General features: G+C 36.7%; 1 protein-coding gene across 4 annotated transcripts in view; it reads left to right on the top strand.

Annotated features, from left to right (window-relative positions):
* LOC134658370 (latrophilin Cirl) overlaps positions 1–18452 on the top strand; it is a 450032-nt gene that overhangs the window by 405123 nt on the left and 26457 nt on the right. For 2 of the 4 annotated variants that reach the window (XM_063514010.1, XM_063514012.1), the window contains exons 3-6: positions 13681–13870; positions 16375–16481; positions 16992–17203; positions 17860–18013. In XM_063514010.1, the coding sequence (XP_063370080.1) occupies positions 13681–13870; positions 16375–16481; positions 16992–17203; positions 17860–18013 (663 nt within the window). Of the gene's footprint in view, positions 1–13680; positions 13871–16374; positions 16482–16991; positions 17204–17856; positions 18014–18452 lie in introns of all 4 variants that reach the window. The other 2 variants (XM_063514008.1, XM_063514011.1) reach the window with 1 other exon arrangement.

Genomic DNA, 18452 nt, shown 5'->3' with positions numbered 1-18452 from the left:
ACAATATCGTTTTGTATTTTTATCGTAAAATTGAATAATTGTGACTTACCTGTGAAAAGATATTCCACAATCAGCATAGCTTTCACTTCTACAACCCCTCACACAACATTTTTTTAACCATTTTTTTTTATATTTTACGAATTAATTCTGAGCGGCGCCATTTACGTATTTTGAAAATACACGAAAAGTTTGGGATACCAATTCATATTCAAAGTTACTACAATTTCTACCATGTTAAATTTAAATGCTTTATTTGTTGTGCGCATGTTTGGTTTAATCAGTTAATAACATTGACATCATAATTATTTACAAATTACTTAAAAGTTATCAGAACTGTAATCTGAATATAGCACTAAAATTGTATAAGAAGGTAATTAATTTCAGTAGTATATTGATATGATTTCTACCACAGTGGTATCTTTTTAACATTGGCAACATGTGCGAGTGAGACACAGGGCTCTGGTTTTTCTATCTCAAGTGGACCGTTTTCTCTAGTCTGGTACGAACAACTTTCTGTCTCGGTGATAAGGTTCAAATTAGTATGGCAAAAAAAGTGACAGTTCCCTCCAGTTTAAAACATTATAACTTCATGATCGGAGTTAATTGCTTTATATACCTACTTAATTACTTCATATGCCATACAGACATATCATATCATGAAATAAAACTCGTTAAGTATCAGAATATTTAATAACACTCTCGACTTAAAAGACAATGGAGACGTTTTATTAAAATTAATTTTTAAATTTCGAATTTACCGTTCCAACCGACTTGACAGTCCTAATGATAAATGTAGAATTCGTACAAATGTCGCTCAGAGTGACAATTTAAATCTAAGTTCGTTGCTAAAGCGAACCGTCATTCAATTGATTATAAACTGAGCGGGTATTTCGTCAAATATATTGTAATAAAATACAGGAATTTTGTATTGTTTAAGTCTGTATTTAACAGTACATTTTATATTATTTCATTTAATTATTGTTGTGCCTGTCGAGTGCGACCTGAAAACATTACAGAATTAAATATATCGATATATTTTTAAACTATTTCATCCTAAATTGAGATGGGTCTATTTAGGGATAAGTTAACAAAAATGTCTCCGAAACTTGTCACGAGAATAGAATAACATTTTTCTATTCAGTTATTTCATATTTTCAGTTTGCAAGGTAAAAAGAGAATACCGTAGGTATTCTTAAGTACATCGGTAAACATGCCGAAGGAGGCAGGGGGAAATAATTTACTTTCGTCGACGACGTCACGTACTAATGTGCGAAATAATATTTCTCCCCACAGAGGGCGCTTTAGGCGATTGTCGATGTCACAGATCTCTTACGCACCAGATGAGACATATGAGATAAGTCACGGCGCATATAAAAGCAATAAGGTCATGTGGGGGAAGACAAACATAGTTTATTTTACTCGTGGCGAGAGTAAAAGCTTGAGGATTATTTCAAAACTCTTATTCTTGCCCAGTGTTTGTCTTACCACATCTGACCTTATAGGTTATTTCAATAGCGTCAAAGTTAATTCTCGTGAAAAATATGTCGACAAAAAATTTGTAGGGATTAAACATGGGCTTAATATCTATAGCGTAAATATATTATGTATTATGTGGAATTCAACTATTGTTCTTGAGTAATGGTATATCTGCTATCGGCGTTACTCATAAACGTCTGCTTAGTTAATCAGCTGATGATCGTCGTTTGTCCCTCTATATGGCGCATAACGACAGATAGGGACAAACGGCGATCATCAACTGATTAAGTAAGCAGCCGTTTATGAATAAGGCCATATGTATTTAAGTATTTAGAATTATGTATCTATAAAATATATACGTATAACTTTCTAGTACACACAACACAAGCCTTATTGGAACGGATCTATATCTGAATCCCTAAAGTCTTTTCTCCTATCTTTGCATTCCCTAATATTGTTTGTCATAATAATCAGTTGTCCTAACACTAAAAACCCTAATTTTGGTTTCCCTAATTATTGATTGCTTATCCTAATGTTATTAAGCATATTTTCTTTTTTGCGAGGGTCGTAGTTCTAACCCTAACCTAACCCACTTTTGAGGCAGCAAGTTCTAAAACCTAACCATTATTCAGAACCTTACATTATGGAAAATAATCGTTATGACAATTGATCGTTAGGGCATGTGCCCATTAGGACAAACCAGTTAGGGCAAGTGACTTTAGGACAAACGTTGTTAGGGATTCAGAATGACACCCTATTGGAACTAGGCCGGTTTCTGTAAGATTGTCCTATAATATTTTATTTATTTATAACATGCGGCATCTACAGATAATCTATGATCGATGTTAGGGCATACAATTCTGCGACTGGTAATTCAATCCGCAGTACGCTGCGGGCGATATGACGGTTACCTTTGACACTCGTTCGTTGAAGTCGTAAAAGTTTGGGAGTTCTTGTTCAGGTCATTGTTCTGTTGCTACGTATGTGACTAGAAAACATCATATTATAGCGGCTTTGATACGCGAAATATACGGTTAACCACTAAAAGTTTATAATCTTGCCATCATTAATTCTACTACGCAGGCGAGGTCGCGGGCAAAAGCTGTTATTTAATACTAGTATATAGGATATCAGCTCATTTTCATAACCTGATATGATAAGAAGGCCACCTTATTTTATATTATTTGTTAACACCTCCAACTATCAGACGAATATCAAAACAAAGGCTCATACAAAAGTAAAACCATACACCAAATAACAAGCAACAAAACTTCATCGTTCGTCTTCAAACCTAACCCGTTCATAACTCTTAACAAAGCTCGCCATGAAACGCCACAACAGGCAATGAAACCGGGATTATTTCGTCCTTTCGAATCAGGGAATCCGGGAAGATATATCCCGTGCTGGCACAAAAGAATTGGCGCGATATCGGCTGTCGGCCGCCATCTTGTGATCTTGACATCGCGAGCGTTCGAAAATCGAATGTCGTTGGGACGTGTCAGTTTGGAACAGAAGTCTGGTTTTCGAACGTAAAAGATAAGAACGTGAGGTTGGTTGCAGCTATTAAGGTGCTCTGTCATTGTCGTTGGCTTTAACCTATTTAGGAAAATGTGATTTGTTAATGTAAGATATCTTAAGTACGTCAAAAGCTAAAAGCGTACGTGTAATTTTATTTGGACCTATTTCATTAAAAGTCTATTTATAGATTAATTGTTTCAACATTAGTAGACAAGCTGTACAAAAATATGAACAAACCATTACTATACAATTTCAACTAGATGGCACATACTTATACGTCGTAATTGGATTACTAAAGTACATACCGCAATACATTTACATTAACTCAAAAATAAACTCAATCTAAACTAATCAACGATAAAAATCATATAATCTCCGTCACAAAAATGTGATTAAAATTTCAAATAATCCCTTTGAAAGAAAAACGTAAAAAGGGTTCTCAAATCAGAGCAACACGGCCGGTTACCGGACGTTTTCCAGTTTGTCCGGAAATATGCAAATTCGTATAATTAAATCACTTGGACGTATTTTGCCGGAAACGTCTAGTTTTATTTTCGGGATAAAATTGTCCGGTTTTACGAATTAGTTTTGCGGTTACGTGTGTTTTACGAAAATGTCATGTTTGTTGTTAGTTTATTTTTATTACCTATTCCATGTTGCCAGTTTTTTTTTAAAGACACTTTTACACAAATCGGGACGTCGCAAAATAAACTCAAGATTTTTTTTTTTTAACTTTCTTGAAATTAGATTTTTCTTCTTTCTAGTAAATAACTTGACTATGAAGTTTTCTACTTTCAACAGTTTCAAGTCTTTCAGCGTCCACGGCTCAAAAACAAATACATATACTGGATCAACCAAATCTTGTCAGTAGTAAAAGGCGGCAAATTTGAAAAATCGCGGGTTAGCAACACTGTGTTCGAATAATTCAAAAATCGCGTGTCATCTGTGTGTTATCTGTGGAATGTGGATCGTGAATGACAGCCATCATCTTATTGTTTACATTCTGAATCGTTTCTATTTCAAGAGAAATTTCTGCTGTCACCATTAAATACCAAGATTATGCATGACCTCAAGCAAAGCTAAGGTGCCTACTATGTACAATGATGCTCATTGACGGTAAACATTACTAAAATTTGAGGTTATGATAATTCACTCGAACTGACGTATGAAGGGCGGAAAAATAAAGCCGTTTTGGTTCGATGTACATTGCTGCTTTTCTTAGCGCAATTCTGCTCTTTGAGGGTTACATGGTGTTACCCTACTTTAATTTGCAGTACATTGCTACTGACAAGATTTGCTTGACGCACTATAGGTATATTTGCTCATCTCAAAAATTAATGCCCTTAGTAGGTACAGTCGCCATCAGATATATCGAAGCGGCCAAGTCGCTCACAATATCTGAGCACGCACTCTAACGCCCTGACAATAGAGGCGTGTTCAGATATTTGTGAGCGCCTTAGCCGCTCCGATATATCTGAAGGCGACTGTACATGTCGATCTAAACTAATTTCGCACCGACTTGACTGTAACAAAATGAAGTGTCATTATAAACGTCATATTTTCATAGTTTGTCATTGATTATAATGATTATGACATTGCCACATCTTGTCATTGCTAATGCCATGCATAGTTAGCTTGGTTCGATTCTAGGACACCAAGCTTACCTATAAGCCCAAGATTGCTTGCTAAATTTCCGTTATGACGGCATTAAAAGGCAACCTTAAACTTTTATCGACATGCCTAAGTGTCAAGTGGGCATATCCCGAGTCGTAAAACCGCCGTAAAGACGCATTTTCAATCTTTGAGACCCGTGGTTATTCATTTATTCATTCATTCTTTATTCATTTATAAGTTCACAGCTTAATGCTAACACACTTGTATGCAACTTAAATCCTACTAATATGTACCTAAGTATTATAAATGCGAAAGTCACTGTCCGTCTGTCTGTCTGTTACCTCTTCACGCTTAAACCGCTGAACCGATTGAGATCAAAATTGTTATGGTGGTAGTTTGAGGCCCGAGGAAGGGATAGTTTTATCAATTCATCATCATTATCAATATACACTTCATGCTAGCTTAGATATAATTGATATGAAACACTAATGTCGTATATGTGGTATTAATTAAATATAACAATATATGTATTTAATATTGGCATACCAACACATTTAAAGCCTGTTTTCGTTCATGATTCTACAATTGACTTTTTTGTATAAATGTATTTAAATAATTCGAACGAATATAATTTTCGTTTAAAGAGATCCAATCCAGTAACTAATCAAATCAAATTAAGTCTTTCAAATGGAATTAAGTCTATTCCAAAACTGATTAATTTTGAAAAGATCCAGATAGTTTTTATAAAGTAATAAAATCATAAGCTGCTTTTAGTTCCAAAAGAGATCAAAGATTAAATCTTTTGATGTATCAGTTAAAACTATGATGGCCTGCCAATTATTTCTCAATAAAATCCATAAAATAATTCTAAAATCCCACAAAGAACATTAAATATTACTTCATCTTCATTCCGTGACTCCAGCATCAAATTAATATTCAAATTTGGATTTTATTTCACTATAAATACGTCACATTTTAATGCTAAAACTACTTTAACGTATCGAAATCAGATAACCTAGATTCGCGTAATAAAATCTGCTATAATCCTTACTGCGGCCGCTACTAACGCTACTTAATGACAGCCAAAATTAAAATCACCATCCAACCGATAAAATTACAAACATATCAAACTAAAACCAACTCTATCCCAAGCGTGTTCAGTCTATATTTACAATTTCAGGAATTCAGGGATGTAAACGTGAATATAACCTTTCAATATTATAATTAAGTTGTTGCTGCAATTGGAAGTAACACCTTAATTCAAGGTATTTAGGTATAAATTGAATCACACGCATTGTACCTGATATGAGCTTGCTAAGGTTATAATTCGCTATGCTATTCGGCAGTCTGGTATCAAATGACAGTCACATGTATTTGCTAATGAGGTTCTGTGATATGTGAAGCTATTTTATTTGCCTAGTCATTCGTAATTTGAGCTCATTTCACATGAACTAAGGTTGAAATTGCGTTGCGCGTTAGTGTAATTCATTACAGGATGAGTTAGGCTAGGTTAGGGCAGGATTATTAAGCAATTGCATTTAAAATTCGCAATTAAGAACGTTTTAGGGCTGGCACTTATTGTATGTTCATGGAATACATTAATAATCAAGGAACTTTGAAGATATTAAGCTTTCGAGTTAATTGCGTAATTATTTTAGAATAGAAATTGAATTGGAAATAATTTGGTTTCTGTAACTTATTTAGAGAAAAAAATGTTATTTTTACCCAGAAGTACTTACTTTCAGAAGTACTTTTCCATTCAAACTAGGTATATAAATGTGTGTAGTGACGATCCAAATAATCCATAAAAAGCTTTAAGACTAAAACAGAAATGACGTAATTCCTTTTTTTTTTAAATAACTTCGGAATAGTAAAAATGGTTTAGGTATATTCGGTAATTTTTTTTTATTATTTAAAATAGTAAACGGTACGTTTTAAACGTTTTTCTAAAAACACCCAAATACCTTAGCTCTGTACACAACAGACGAAGCTTAAGCGGGTTTTCCACCGCGAACGAGTAATGAGCGAGAGATGGCTAAGCGGAGCGGACTTCGTTGTTAAAAAATAGGTTTGCGTTTCCACCAACAAAGAGTTTAGTTGTTTGATTCCCACCGCAAAAGAGAAATGAAAAAGAGGAATGAGCGGAGAGGGCTGAACGGAAAATGAGAAATAGAAAATGAATAGTCGATTTCCACAGAGAGCGAGTTCAGTTGAAGTTTTGAACTGGTTGCGTGTGGTCGTGTTTGAACATGATGTCGAGCTATACGGAATCAAGTGATAGCGATTATTTTAATAATACTGGTAGAATAGCTTTCCAAGATTCTTGTGTTTGAAATTAATACATCTGATTGAAAAGACTACTCTTTTATTTCTTCCGAATTCAAAGCTTCAACTATAGATTTCCATGCAGCTTTCTTTATATCTATGTTTCGGTATTCTTTACTTGCTATGTCCCATAAACATGGGTATTGTCGAACAGCTTCAATAAATCGCTCCATTGCCAAAAAACACGACTCGTCAGTCAATCACAGCAATATGAAAGCGCGCTCGGTGCCGGCGGCGGCGGGCAGGGAGGGGCGGAGACAGCAACGAGTCCTTTTCAAACTAGTCGGCCGGACCTTGACGCAGCGGGCTCATTTTAACTAGTTGACTCGCTCCGCTCACCTCTTTCCCTGTGGAAACGCGCCTATGTAATTTACCATTGCGAGTTGACCGGACTCCGTAATGACACCGCTCCGCTCTCACGAGCTGAGCGAGCTCATTTCAACTCTTTTTGCTCATTTTGTCATTTCCGCTCGACTATTTGTTGGTGGAAACACAAGTACGTAGTTTAGTCTTGCGAGTTAAACTAAGTCCTTAATGAGACCGCTCCGCTCGCGGTGGAAAACCCGCTTTACTTCTAAGCCTTTTCCTTTTACCTATACATTTTACATTGTAACGAACCTTTTCATATTCCTTGAGAAATCCATTACTCCCCCTCCCCTTTCGAAACACCTCGTAAATTGTTTTTCTACCCCTCATACTCGTAATAACTAGCTGGACATCTTCCATAAATATATTTTTTATTACACCTTTTCCCCTCATGACTGGCGATTTACCAGGGTAGACTGAAAAACCAGTATAGGTTGTCGATATACTCGTAGTTTTTTTTTATATCTACTTCAACGAGGGTTATTTAAATCTGGAGGCAAGGAGCTTATTTGAGTTTTAAAGAACGTGAAGAAAGTAGGTACCTCTACTAAATTGTCTTGAGTTAGGCATGCCGGTGGAAATCGAGTAGTATCTAATGTTACCTTTTCCCACATTGAAAACGTTCTGAAATCAATGAAAAATCCAGAAGTTTTTTGACTTTTCCTTTTACATTGGCAGATTATTCGAGGCATTTTCAGTATAGCAATCCAACATCATCATAATTAACCTGAGTCCCACTACTGTACTGGCACGGCATCCTCATCCTCACTACACCTTATAAAACAAAGTCCCCCGCCGCGTCTGTGTGTTTGTATGTTCGCGATAAACTCAAAAACTACTAAACAGATTTTCACCTATCGATAGAGTGATTATTGAGGAAGGTTTGTATATAATTTGTTAACCCGTGCGAAGCCGGGGCAGGTCGCTAGTATTGTATAAGGTTTGGAAGAGGGTTTGGACTTTAGCCCCTACGCTAGCCCAATACGAATTAGGGTGTTCAAGTTCACGCACACTTGTATTTCTTCAGAGATGCACTTGGAATGCGTAATGTCTTCCTTCGCCGAAAAGCAGTGAAAATTTTAGTTTGCTGTGTTTTTGTATTTACGCGTTAGTGTAAGGCCTGAGTCGACGCTCGAGTCGGGCGTGCAGCGGGGCGGGGCGTGCGGCGCGCATGTTAAACAACTGCAAGCGTATAGTAGCGGCCTTAGTGCACGCTGCTCAAATCACTTGTGACGCCACGCTGCACGCCCCGCCAAACGCTCCGCTTCGAGCGTCCACTTAGACGCAATATTAAAAACTTAAGCCAATTTTAACTTGCTATTGGAGTTATTCATTATTTTATAGACACGACTGTATTTATATTTTAGTTTGCGGACATTGCTGTTTGTGAAATATTTTGCACATAGTTATACATAAATTCATATAAAGGCAATGTATAATACAAGTACCTACATAAAATATATTATTAACGGCGAGGTGTTTTCGAGTGATTTAAAATACATTTTCGATGCAATCTTTAATATCGGTGCAAACTGCATTCTCGCGTGCAGCGGAGGTATTTCGATCAGTTAATTTCCTGTATATTTAAATGATTTATAGTTATTATAGGTAAGCTGGTCCGAGCTGTTTCTGTTTTACATAATATACTGAATGTTTGTAGCCAGAATTCGATGTTTTAATTCAGTTTTTTATGTTTGTAACAAGGGACGAGTAAGGGTAGGTACCACGCAAAATTAAAGAACTGATCAACGTTTAATAAATAATGAATTTTCAAACAAATATTAGCATATACATACAAATACGATGGTGACAGACAGTTTATTGCCATCAGCTCTAATCCTTTTTTTTATCTGGCTGGACTAACACTTTAATTTATAGTTGGTCAAACCAAATTTGTCAGTAAATAAGAACAAAAAAAACGATACTTATCCTTTTTTTTTTGGGTGCTAGTACTAGTGTAAGACAAAGTATGATTTTCTCTGTCTATGTGTGAAATGAGACAGTCCTTTGACAAACTATAGCAAGTTTGTGGATTAATAATCATCGTCATAATAATTCTACATTAAAGAACCCAAGTCTTGTCGGTGGAGTACTTAACCCATTCCTCTCGTTTGTTCTCTCATGTTTGAAAGGCACAGATTTGAATACCTACTTAAAGTATTTACGAGTAGACCGATCAAATCAACATTTGTATTTAGCTCTTCGCTAATCACCCCTGAACGTCGGTGATTCTGAAAAGCACCCATAAATCCATCAAATCAAGGTGCGTTCGTAATTAAATATACGATATTCGTTATTACCCAAACTTACTTCGTATACCTAATGAACGAATATAAATCGATAAGATTCGTGTCACAAGTACTTATTATACAAAGCGTGAAGGGATAATTGTACAGAAAAGGGCTATTATACTTACCTTCATGGTACTAGTGAATTCTTAACATTAATAACCATGTCTAGCAAGTCATTTATCATGTCAAAATTATGCCTTTTTATTATTTTGTTTTCTTGTTTATATTCTTCAGTCGTCTTAGGGTGACCTTGTGATATGTTTTTGTGAATTTGATTAAATTTTTCATGATTTGATTTGATGAACTCTTTCGTTAAAGAAAACTTCATGCTAATACTTATGCTTATTTTAAGTATTTACGAGAGCGATTTACTGTTATGATTTTGTATTCTGTGTATTATATATTTGTTCTTTTTAAAGACACTTTAAATATAAAATTAATTAAGATAAATATGAAAATGTTCAAATCTCGTTCAAATAGCGAACTTAGGTTTAGAGCGAACCTACTTATATTTCTTCCAATTGACTTTTGAGAAAAATCCTTTAAACCCTTAAAGTATAACTTTCATAAAAATTTTTGACAATTAAATAAAAATGGCTGCCTTTTAAGAATTTGTAATGAATGAAATATAATTCCAATTATTTTTAAGAACTTTTCCTAGAACGCGAAAAATTCTTGGAATTCCGGAGTTGAACGCTCCAAACCTAACAAGAGTACTCTCCCACATAATAAAACTTTATAAAGTACATTATTATACTTGAAATGAAAATGACAAACAACTCTTATTGTTGTAATTCAAATGTCAAATCGGAAAGTTCCCACCTGTCAGCCTAAGTCTTAAATTAAATCTGGGAAATTTAATTTTATCGCAATCGTACCGTTTACGAGTCGCGCCCAATGTTTAAAGTTATAATTACGAGTTGGGGGATTATCGCTAAGCTGGATTAAACGGTGTTTGATTAATGATATATTCATGAACGGCCATTTTGAAAAATAGCGGGTGTATGTGTAGGTACAGTGCACAGTGGGCCAAGAAAGTGGTCTACCACCCTACGGTTGAGGTTCGTTTGAACGTCATGAGACAACAAGGTCGATTTACTATAAACTCCGTTAGAAAAGTCAGCCTTAGCGATCGTTAGATCTCGTAGAAACTTTTGTCAAAACTGGTAGACCACTTTCTTGGCCCACTGTACTTATTTTGTATGGTATTTATAGTTCTTTCGTTAAGGATGCAGTAAAATCGTTATTGTACGCCGGCCTAGCGGGAATCCAATTTCTATTACACCTTATGTGTATAATTGCATGAATTCTATAGTAATTTAAATTGTATTTCTTTTTAATGCATGTTAATTATAAGATGTAATTTTTTTAAGATGTATCCCGCCGAGTTTGTTGCCGGTCCCATATTGGGATACCCTCCTCCAATTGAGGGGGGATTTAAATCTTCTCGGGGCAGAGGTGTAGGGTTGGAGCCGGTGTAGCTTTATTTGACGTTCATAAGCGCATTGTAATTATGCCTACTTGAATAAACTATCTTTTTTATCTTTATCTTATCTTAGCTTCGCCCGTACCCGTAACCAACCAAGTCGTTCCTAAAATTAGGAATTCAAGTTCACAGTGACCAGTTGAAGGCATATTTTCTAATTAGGACGATTTTATTGGTTTCGAGCATCGCTAGACCGGCGCATAGTGGTGATTTTACTGTATTATCGCGACGGACTATAGGTACATTGTATGTAAAATAAATCCGTACACATCGTGCCTATAGCTACAGCGGGTTTGTCAAAATAGGTAGAGCAGGAGACAGTATTTATCTATATTTAGGTATCTTTAGCAATGTTTTATTTAATGTTATTCTTAAAAAACGGCTTTATAAATAACTAACGTATCTAAGGACAAAAATAGACCAACCCAGGTTACGTACGTTTTTAATAAGTAATCTCCCTGATTTTGTAACAAACGATTTTAAAATAAATAAAATAATATGTTTAAGTTTAGGTTGTATGTTAACCCCCTATCTGGAGTTAGAATTTTAGATATTTTTAGTTTAAACTTCAAACTTGAATCTTGAATGCAGCCAGTGCACGTTTTACAAAATTCCGTCACATCACATACAAATTTGAATTTAAACGCCAGTCGTAAAAGGTCCAATTTTCATTTTATCATCCCAATGAAGTCTATTACGATAGGTGTATATGGAAATTGTATTAACTCTAAGGTGATAAGGTCGTAGTTGTCATAAGTGTCTTAGAGAAATATGCCTTTTTACTCTGATCATAAGTATATTTGCAGTCTCCTTGAACAACGGCGTTGTGAAATTGAAATAATAATTATTTCCTGCTATTTCTATTTTGTTTTATGTGTAACCATATAAACTTGACTTTAACTATCGCTCGTGTGACCGTATCTATAACAGTATTTACAGATAATTGTTTATAGAATTGCGAGTTGATAATAAACGTCAGTGATAAAGGAACTGTTAAAATTACGTTTGACTAGTCTCATGTTAACAACGTGAATGCTCCGATGAGCATGCTTCCATATAGATATCAAGTAGCATCGAGAATATATCTGAAATTTCACACTCGAATTGATCGCTCTGCCCATCCCCGTAACGATCTCGACTGAAATAAATTGTAAAACGTAATCCGTGCAGACCCTCGCCTATTACAAGTTATGACGTTGCAAAAACCCGTAAACGGTCTGTCAGTGCCGTCATTAATTTGACCAGATTTATTACGAAATCTTACAATATGTACCCTTGCTCTGATTGTGAAAGGTGCAACTGAGTTTGCAAACGCATCCATTGCTTCTCGATTACAAGCATTCACTTTTGTAAACTCATAGCGAACTGCCAATGTACGCTGTGCATTTGTTTTTGATCCGTCATTGTTTTCACCCCTACGAACGATGTAAGAGCTAGCATTATTACAGAAGAATCCATTGGGCGCTAAATATGAGTAGGTAATTTTGTAAAAGCATAGAGCAGTAGCAATGTATGATGTACATTTCCGACCCGTCACTTGTTTTCTCAATTTGATGAATCGTTCAGAAATTGATTATAGAACGTTGAGTCGACAGTTTCTTTTGTCTCGGCTGATATCAGACGTGCAAATGGATTCGGAACGTAACAATGTTCGATGTTTAATTGGATTATTTTAGGGTAGATAAGGGTGCATGATTGCGGGCGTAATCCGGTAAGACGTGTCCATCGATCAAAAGAACAATAAGATCGATTCTTTTGGATATAAATAAGAAATAAAGTAAAAATCGTTGTTAGATCAGAATTGATTTCAGTCATTGAGTACCTATACAAGATTTTATGCCGCTTAAATTAAAATAAAATATTAACCCTACTTGTCACTAAACTAAAGAGTTTATGCCTCAAAATCGATCAATCCCGGTATAATCTCTGGTTTTTTGGGTGGTTTAAATGAAACACATTTTGATTTTTTCTGCATTTAAACAATTGTGTTAACTGAGTCTACTATCGTCTCACTGATACCTATATCAAAAACCTGCGATTATCCGTATGAAACAAAGTCTTCAAGAGAAAAACCGCAACCACAATATTATATTACTGCGCTTAGGTTACAACATCGCTGCGTCGAGAATCTTACATCGCTTTTGCGTAAATCATATACCAAGAAGCCAAAGAATTCTAGTCTACCCTTGCCTTTTTTTACGTCTATTTGATGTCGGTGCAACATTTTTTAATACCCTTTATCGCTAGTCGTCTCATCACTTAATTCCTTCCTACTTTTACACAATTCATCCACATATACTTGGTCTGTCTGATTTATTCTGGTGTCAACGGGTATATTCTTTACGAAATCAGACACTGTTTGCTATTAACGTTATGTTAATCTTCCAAGTTTCTTCTTGGAAGGTTCAACATTTCCGACAGCCTTTTTAACTACAACTGGTAATGTAGCTAACAGCTCTACTCGTACCAACCCCATAACACACAAGGAAGGGCATTTAAAAAAATATTGACACTACTTATAATTCACATGAAAAATCTTACAATTGAGTCATGATAAAAAGAAATCTGTTCTCACTGTCTAATTTTGTCGTCTCTTCTTTACAGAACCTCGGTACGAAACAGCGTACGCGTGCGAAGGCAAAACCTTGAAGATTGGCTGCGGGGAAGGCTCAGTCATCCACCTCATCAGAGCCAACTACGGCAGGTTCTCCATCACCATCTGCAACGACCATGGGAACACCGACTGGAGCGTCAACTGCATGTCTACGAGGAGCTTACGGGTTTTACATAGCAGGTAAATGTTTGTTATGTTGTTATACTTCATTATTATCATCACTATCATTATCTTCGTTATCGTCAATATCATTATGATTATCATTATCATGACTATCGTCATTATGCCCATCATCATCATGTTCGTCATCAGCATTATTATTTATTATTATAAGTACAATGATTTAAAGGTATTTCCTACTTCTTAGGTACTGCTACTGGTCACTGACAATGAGTATATATCAACACTTTGTAAGACGTATTTACACACACGAATGAACGCATCGTCATCATGTAAAATCCTCTATTGTTGCTTACACTTAATATTTTCTATAAATAGCGCCAAATTCATTTCCCTATAAGTTTTCTAGCATTATTTCAGTGACTCAGTCCCACCATGTTCAAAATAGTATTAAGATCGCTCGTATTTGCCTAGATATTTACATATGTAGATATAGGTACTTGTTATCGTTACAAATATTATACAGCGCATGAAAGGGGAAGCGTGCGTTGAAATTTCACACCATATTGTATTATTCTGCGATATTCACCCCACCATATTCTAATGATTGCTTACACTACATTTGTCAATATCGGTTCAGTAGTTACGATACATCAGGGGTACAGAGAAAATTGGATGCTTTGTTTTGAAACAAAAACTGTAGGGATGATACAAAAAGTAAATCGTAATATAAAATATCTGAAAAGTTTTTGCCAAATCTGTGACTCTTGAATTTGATAATCTAGTTAATAATACAAATTGTGATCATATTAAACGTTGGGCAATTACAAAATCTTTACTACTATACGCAAAATAATTAAAACAGCATTCAAATTTACTTTAGCATACTTTATTGTCATCTGAATCAGTCCTGTAGGTAATATATTAACCGCGTGAAACTTAAATTTAAAGCGTTTAACAATATTCTTGAGTTAAGAAGTACAACATTTCATTTGTTCTGCGTTATGCCAAAACGATTAAATGTATAAATGGCCGCATGTGTTCCCCATAAAATTAATAACAAGACGGACAAACGCCAATCTTCCCACGTGACACATTTTCCAACCGTTTAATATCAGAAACGCCCCCAATTTGAGTCTCATCAGCACTCGCCATTAGCCCAGCGTCCCGTCAACCGGAAACTGCGAAAATTGCCCAAAATGAAATCCCCGCTGCAAGTTTATTGGGTTACCAGCGAGATTGGCAATAAAGACATGCGTGGTGCCATGCAAATGACGGGCGAACTGGCTAATGCAAACAAGGGCAAACGGTGCTTAAAAATGGAAATGTTTTGAAAATCCGCGAGCGTGGGTCGCTGCTGACTTTTTAAAGATATGACGTGACCGAGATACTGGATGCGTGATTTATTTTGCGGCAGATTTACGTACGAAATTTATGTGGAAAAGCGACAAGGGTAAACATTTTGGTAAATGCCAAAGTATATACCTACTGACTGTAAATATGATCAAACTAATGTAACTCTATAGAACTCGTCATGTCAACATTGTTTCATGGTTTTCGATTTTAAAATAACCTTAGTGAAACCTAACATAAATAAAAACACCGGCTAAGTGCGAGTCGGACTCGCGTTTCGAGGGTTCCGTACATTAAGTCCGACTCACGCTTGACTGCACATTTCTGATAGGTTTTCCTGTCATCTATAGATAAAGAATTATTTGTGTATTTTTTTCAAAATTTTATACCCAGTAGTTTCGGAGATAAGAGGGGGGGGGAATGGTAATTTTTTGCCTATTTTTTTGAATAACTGCGAAACTTGATCCTAAAATTATAATAAAAATATATTTGGGATTCTTACAATGAGCTCTTTCATTTGATATGTAACACGATATAGTTTGAAAAACTTTATTTTTTAATTTTCTCGTTTACCCCCCAGAAATGGCCTCCATATTTAAAATTCATTTGTTTACGTTACACGTCCATCTTTGGGTCATAAACTTACATATGTGTGCCAAATTTCAACTTAATTGGTCCAGTAGTTTCGGAGAAAATAGGCTGTGACAGACGGACGGACAGACAGACAGACGCACGAGTGATCCTATTAGGGTTCCGTTTTTTCCTTTTGAGGTACGGAACCCTAAAAATGGAGTCTCAAAAATAAATTTAACATTGATATAAAAATCCTATAGATTATATCAAGAACTAAAACAGTGGAAGAAATTGATTGATGGAGGAAACTACGATAAACACAATTTGATCAATGTTACGTACATTCTCAGGAAACCAGTAATTTTTCCGACTTAACCAAGGATAGACTGAAACTTTTACATTTCTTGAATTTGCAACTTTGTCAGCTTTCATTTAGTATACAATGTTTTAAGATCGTACGGAAACTTAAAAAGACGTTGAGCGGGGAAAGAAATCATTTATATTTCGAGTCGATTTTTTTACTGAATTCAGATGAAGGATACTACAAGTCATCAGGCATTTATTAGAATAAAAACTTTTTGAAGAATGTATCCTAGACCCTCAAGGAATAATTTTAACCTATTTTTGTCCCTTTGCAGATGTAGTATGCACCAAAACTGCAGTATACTGGCGAGCACGAGCATGTTCGGCGACCCATGCCCCAACACCCTCAAGTATCTGGAAGCGCATTACCAATGTGTACCTGGTAAGATCATTTTTAAGAGTTGATAGGTACTATAATAAATGTTGAAAAACTACATGCCTATGAATATTTCTATGAATCTGATGCCAGTAGGTGAAGTTATCAAATGCCTAACTTAATTTAAAAACAAAAAACTTGCCAAGTTGGCATAGTCGGATATACATGGAAAGCCATTAATAATGAGCTAAGGTGTATTTGGGTAATTTCAAGAATCGAATAATTCCGAAAATCACTTAAAAAGTACGCAAGATGTTATAACGCCCTGCAAATACCGGCAAAGTCAAGTTTCCTTCTCTATTATGGATTAAGGTTAGATAGAGGTTAAAGGATGACTCATGCTTGTCCGGGCGAGGCGTCCGACATGTCATTTTTTATGACGGCTGATTGGTGATTACGAGATGCTTTCCATAGAAAACGAAGCGTCGAAAACTCCAGCCCGGCAACGGGCCGGTCTAGCGTGAGTCATCCTTTAATTGCCACAACAAGATGCTCACAATATCCTTATTGTCCCAGCATCTACGACAAGCACGACCAACCGACCATCCCCACCCTGGCTCATCACGTCGCAACCCACAGTATGGCGGTCCACAGTTCCTCCAGCGCCGAAGAGTCCGGTCCAAACGCAACAGAACGATCGGAAGAAGCCGACGGTCATCACACCGCCGACGTTCAGGCCTCATATCACTTTGCCACCTGAGGTGAAGCTAGGAGACGTTGCATCTAAGGTGAGAATGCATGGAGAAGGAATAAACAGCCTCTCACGTGGTGCTGGAATGCAGCGGAGTGGCCCACAGGGCAAAACATCCCCGAGTGACCTCCCCGAGGTCCTACTCAACATCAAAGGTTTGATAGGATTCCTCGAGGAGGCTGGCAGGACTAGCCCACCCCCATCACGCAAAATAGGCGCATGACGTCGAGTTGCGGAAAATCGCCCGAACTACAATACAATACAAGGTGAGAATGTTTCTTGGTTCTGAGATCTAGTACTGCACAGATCCCCTAATATCCATATGTCAAGTACAAAAAATGCTGCAGACCGAATGGTACAAGAACAGCAGTCATCCACTCCACTGACGTTAAGGGCTTTAAAGACAGGGCCTTTGAGGGTGCGATTGCAGATTGGTTAAAATTTAGTTTCATAATTTAAATCTTAGGGCACCAATCAATAACCCGGGGTTAACCGGTTGAACCTGGAGTTACCATGGTTACCAATACAATTTGACACTTGGTTAACGGTTTAATCGCTTAACCCCGGGTTAGGGGGATGGTGCAAGTGGGCCATAGGAGTTAGGTGTTATTGTTTTGTCCGTGGACTGACGTCATTTGTTTATCACCAGTCAACCTGTGAACAAATGACTTATCAATACATTTTCCCCAGAAGACCACGACCCGGCAACCAGACTCGTCATCAGAGCGGGAACCGCAGCAGTCCCCCAAGGAGACGCTGCCAGAGGTCCAAGAGGAGGTCCCGAAGGTCATGGAGCCGGAGAACAGGCCGAGGAATGACAAGCCCAGCAAGGATAAGGAAGATGATGGTAAGGATTATTCAACAATATTAAACTATGTAGTAGCTCAGTGGATGCCGACGAAGAAGCGAGGCCGGGGCAGGCCCAGGCAGAGATGGCGGGACGACTTTGACGCCTTCCTTAACAACTGGCCGGACGAAGCGCTGAATCGGGAGTCATAGAGAAGGGGAGAGGCCTTTGCCCAGCAGTAGGACACACAAATAGGCTAAGAAAAAAAAAACAACGGTTGCACTTCGGGAGTGCCGATAGAAGTGAAAACTCACCTCACTATGTTACCGACGCCCGGTAACACGATACATACGTTTAGCGGAGGTATTCTATTTATTTATTGTATATTATTATCATTCTCAAATAAGATCACACTTTTTTATTGACATGTTTATTTACATACTGCCATGACAACGTCAAATTATTTGAACATAGGTAAAGAGTCTTGAAAAGGAGTCCG

Source organism: Cydia amplana, chromosome 22, assembly GCF_948474715.1.
Source record: "Cydia amplana chromosome 22, ilCydAmpl1.1, whole genome shotgun sequence".
Classification (NCBI taxonomy): Eukaryota; Metazoa; Arthropoda; class Insecta; order Lepidoptera; family Tortricidae; genus Cydia; species Cydia amplana.
This window is presented reverse-complemented; position numbering and strand designations above follow the sequence as displayed.